Source organism: Neltuma alba, unplaced genomic scaffold (genome assembly GCF_004799145.2).
Source record: "Neltuma alba isolate B1F8T4 unplaced genomic scaffold, ASM479914v2 tig00012083_pilon, whole genome shotgun sequence".
NCBI classification, from domain to species: Eukaryota; Viridiplantae; Streptophyta; class Magnoliopsida; order Fabales; family Fabaceae; genus Neltuma; species Neltuma alba.
In genome coordinates, this window is record NW_021636642.1 from 260,899 (window position 1) to 265,634 (window position 4,736).

At 38.2% G+C, this 4,736-nt stretch overlaps 1 protein-coding gene across 2 annotated transcripts; it reads right to left on the reverse strand.

Annotated features, from left to right (window-relative positions):
* Positions 1 to 491: 491 nt before the first annotated feature.
* On the reverse strand, positions 492 to 3,935 carry LOC114722132 (uncharacterized). Of its 2 annotated transcripts, XM_028908071.1 has the most exons (7): positions 3,717 to 3,935; positions 3,009 to 3,141; positions 2,783 to 2,886; positions 2,386 to 2,557; positions 2,157 to 2,297; positions 1,841 to 2,061; positions 492 to 1,798 (listed from the first exon to the last, which is right to left on the reverse strand). In XM_028908071.1, the coding sequence occupies exons 1-7, from the start codon at positions 3,764 to 3,766 to the stop codon at positions 928 to 930; spliced, it is 1,692 nt and encodes a 563-aa protein (XP_028763904.1). In that variant the 5' UTR covers positions 3,767 to 3,935; the 3' UTR covers positions 492 to 927. The 2 variants fall into 2 exon arrangements, with proteins under 2 accessions (XP_028763904.1, XP_028763903.1); XM_028908070.1 differs by having other exon boundaries at positions 492 to 2,061.
* Between the last annotated feature and the right edge of the window lie 801 nt (positions 3,936 to 4,736).

Sequence of the window (4,736 nt, forward strand, 5' to 3'; positions counted from 1 at the left end):
GCTTTCACTGGGAGGAGGCGAACACAATAAGGGCAATTCAGTCTTTAGGCCAAAAATCAAAATTCCAGATTGGTACCTGATGCCTTCTTTGTCATTTTGCTTATTCAGGTCCCTTATGTGTCTTTTTGGAATTCAAGTGGTATTTTAATGTCATTTTCCCTTGATTAATTTGCCGAAAAGGAAATGGAGAACGTAGCGAGAAGGGGAATGTACACCCGCAAAAGCCACAAGGGGATTCTATTTCTATTTGTTCTTGTGGAATTTTTTTTTTTAAGGTAGATCGCGATATTCAATTTTAAAGAAAGCTTTATGTTAAATTATGCGTAGTTTGACATTTTTCTATTTACAGTGTTTGAAAAAGTCTCAGTTTTATGTGTATTAAAAAAGTCTGTTCTATGTGCATAAAGAAACTCTCAGTTTCATATTAATTTTTAAATTTTTAACTACAACTCTCAAATCAGGCAATAGAGATTGCATTTTTGACATTTGCATGCGCTTCTAAAGGATTTTTTTATATAGAACTTTTGTTTTGGCCGAAATTTAAATATAGAAACATGTCTTCAAAGATGTCCAGAATTACCAGTAAAATGATACAACTGGAAATCCCCAATCTACAAGATTACAATACTTACACAAGAACTTGTAAATACTTACCCATTTAGCATTCTCCGTCTATCTTTTACCAGAAGAAAAGCAAAGATCATGCGCTGCCCATGAAACTACGGAATTTGAAATTCCTTATTTCCTATACAATGTTGGTTCTTTGCATTTGTTGTAGCCTTAACCACCATCAAACAACTTTGGTGTCCCGAAAGGGGAAAAAGGATTCTAAACCGCAGCAACTGAATGCTCGATGAGCGTTCACTGATGCAGAGGAAGCCACAGCATGTAGTGTAAGAATTTGAAGCCAAAACTCTGCGTCACAGGTCATGAATTGGAATGATGAGCATCTGAACCAGTCTGAGGTCCCTTATTTGAGTTCGGAAAGGTAAATAGATTGGGGTACGAAGAATATAAATCATCTTCCATCGAAGGTAAATTCCTAACCCGGAGACTAGTAGATGATTTGTCATCTAGTGTTTCATAATTGGGAAGTGAAGAGTTAGAATCTGCCTTGATAGTGTCGTATGAAGGAGAACCTGATGATTGAGGTCCTGTGGAGGCATTATTAGCCCGATGGGTTTCCATCTCATGGTCACCTGCAGTATTTTTCTCAGCGAAATGCCTCCCGTCTACTGCAGATCGATCTGCGCTGTTTGTATAGAATGGATTCTCAGAGGCATCATCTGGTTCACATAAGTTATTTTTCTTCGTAAGATCGCTAATGTGGACTTGTTCAAAACTCGCTGCTGACTTAGCTGCATGATGATCCTGATGAGATTCCAGTTCATTCACAAAGTTGCCATCATAGTCATTAAAGGTATTTTGCTCATTGAAAAGTCCCCTTTCTGTTGTTACAGACTCTTGAGAACTACCAGAATGGAATGGATTCTCAGAGGTACTACCTACTTCGTGCTCACTGCATTTCTTGGTAAGCCCGTTAATACGGATTTCTGCAAGACTAGCTGCTGACCGAGCTGCAGCTGCTGCACATTCAGCAGTTTCAGCAGCAGCATGAGCCGCATCCAACACATCCTGCAAATTTGCATCGGCCTCAGACTTCTTTTCAAGCGAGGGAGGTGAATCACTCTGCCTTGTGGAAAATGATCCCATTGATGCTAACGGAGGAGAGATAAATGGCACAAACTGCTTATTGTCCGTTCTACCAGAGGTTTGAGGTTCATCTTTATGTATGATTGATCTTTCTTCAACTTGCTCCTGCTTTACATCTTCAGTAACTCCAGAATGACTTGATGAGAGATATTCAGCTTCATGATGTGGAAAACACGGAGGAGTGGCCATTTCTGGAGCTGTGGCAATATTTACGTTCGAGAGGATTGGTGCTTGAGGAACTTCAGGATGCTCTTGGTTGGGTTGGTTGGTAGCAGAGTAGGATGCTTCATTGTGCTTTTCATCAGGGAGGATCAATTTAAATTCGCTAGAAATTTGTGTTGGGCCATTCTGAAAAGAAAAGGACATATAAAGATAATCGAAATTGCCATTATCATGATTACAAATTATGTTCTCTTGGCTAGCCATTACTGCCAATTACATACCAGTAAGTCTTCTTGTTTTTTGAAGAGCTCAGCTTCTGAAGCAGCTGGATCCCAATCTATCTCATGCTCAGCTGCAATTGCTTTGAGAAGATTCAGTTTCTTTGCTGGCGATGGAGCATGAACAGATAGAAGCTCTATTAACTGCGGTTGCATCAAATTTAGTATGTCACAGAAAGAAATAGCAATTAGTCTTCTTGACATGCACACAAAAATTGAAAATTTATGGAACCTGGCGATTAACCCCGCAATCTGGCATGAGCTCAGTTGCCGCTGATACAAATTCCTTTCCATATTTAGATGCAAATAGTAGTTGCACCTGCAGCAACTCTGGCAGATCAGCACATCTTGGAGCAGCAAAACATATGCTAGATATTGCTTCCTTCAAATCTAGAGGGCATTCCCTGTGCAGTATTGAGGATTTGGACGAATACTTAGAAAATTTTGATCGACTCTTAATATGAATGGATAAACATCGATAATAAGCATAGCACCAGCAGTTCGATACAGATTTATGGAACCTGACGATTAACCCCGCAAACTATGTTCCATGGAGGAATCACTACTAATGAAATCATTGAGATTTCACAAAACTAAAGAATGAGTGAAGCTTTTCTTTTCTATGATACCTTTGTGATTCAATTATTGGAAGGCGGACCACGATAAGTTCACAAAATAACTCAATGATCTCTTGGGCAGCCATCATGTTCTCCTCTCTGATAATATGTTCTACCTGCAAAGGTCATCTCATCAACAATAGCTCTAAAAGTAGTTCACTGAAGAGACTTTTCTATGGGCTGAGGGTTTAAAGTTCTGTAAAAAAGCTAAATAATATTTCATGAGAATCAGTTATACCCTGACTCGAGCAGTAGCCTCTTGACCAGTCTCAAGGAGCTTGGCTATGTCACGGCGCATCTGCTTTAACTGAATCTCTCTTCTGTTTCTTAATAACTTTATACGTGGAATTGTCAGCTTCAGCAGGGTTTTGCTGAGAGCGTCAACATTGCGGGAAAAATATAATCACTTTGAGAGAAAAATTAGACAACGGATGAACAAAAAACCAAAAAGAAGAAGAAAAAACAACATTGAAAGCAGAATGAACTCATGTCCAGTTGATCGAATGAGACGTGGATATCAAGAAATGAATAAAATACACTATCCCCTTGATTCAGATACAAACACAATCAAACTGGAACCCAAAAAAGGAAACACCTGCAATTTTCAGTAGAAGATCTGGGACAGGAAAAGCTCATAATGGAAGATAGATGAGGGCTTATCAAGAATAGTTCAGGTTAAATGACCAATAATCCAATATTAGCTCAACAGGGTAAGCTCGCGTAATAATTTCCGATTTTTATTAACAAAGGATCTAGATACAAGTCCTTCCTGCCGCAAGAAAAAAAGTCCTTCCTTTTAAAAAGAATTCGAGGATATCGTATTCATGCATTCCAAATGACTACGAGAATATATGCAAAATAGGAAAACAAAAGCCAGACAAAAACTTGGATTGGGACCAGACATGAGTTATCGACAAACAAAATAAATCCAGGAGATATGAATTACCATTTGGAAGCCATAAAACCCCTGTTGAAGAAGGACCCGAGAATCGACATCGTCCAGCGTCCTATCAATCCAGTGTCCCGAATCGCATAAAAACAGAACGGGGGATCAAAATCAAAACACTACGCAGAATTTACGACGTTGCAGACAACTGGGCAATTCAGAATTCCCAATATGAGCCAAGTTTGAATAAGAAATGGGAAGGAAAACAGAAAAAACTTGGTGAGGCGATATCGAAGATGAGGAACGGCATGGGAAAAGAGATGAGGACGAAATTATAACGGGGAGCCACAGACCTGCTGGCTGACTGGTTGTTTCTTAACGAGGAAGGATTGATTGATCTGGAAAATCCAGTTGATAGATTATATATTTATGAGTGCGAGTGGATGATACGTAGTGAAGAACGCGGGAGTCCAAGTCGGGACTCAGGAGAGGATTTGTGTGGGGCCAAAAAGGAGGAAGAGTAGGTTACGCCGAAGCTGACTGGTTGTTTCTCGTTTGGATTCATTTTTCTGTTATTCCTACCGCTCTTGTCCGTTATGCTTCTTGTCTTATTATTATTATTTTTAAAGTATTTATTTATGTATTTTGCCAGCTATTTTTTTTTTATTATGATGGAGGAGAAATATTGTCTACAAATATTATACACCCAGACACCCATTATACACTTATTTTCTATAAAGTTAACATTTTTATTTTTTTTAATTTATATGGTATTTTTTTTTTTGGGTGTTGAATGTCAAATTATCTCTTAGCAGTAAATTTGTAGATGTGATGAAAGCAATCAGAAAATTGAGTAGCTTTTCAAATATTGCGAATCATTTACTTCGTTTTACGGAGTATCAAGTTTATTATTTGTAATAATGTTTTAGAAGCAATGGATACTGTTCATAAATGTTAAATTTGTTTCTTCTTTCTTCAAGAACACTTTTTTTCCCCTTCATAAAATCATGGACTTGCCTTTTTCGCTCATAAAGAATTTACTTTCGTCGATATCTCAAGGCAATCAATAAGCACAAAGAT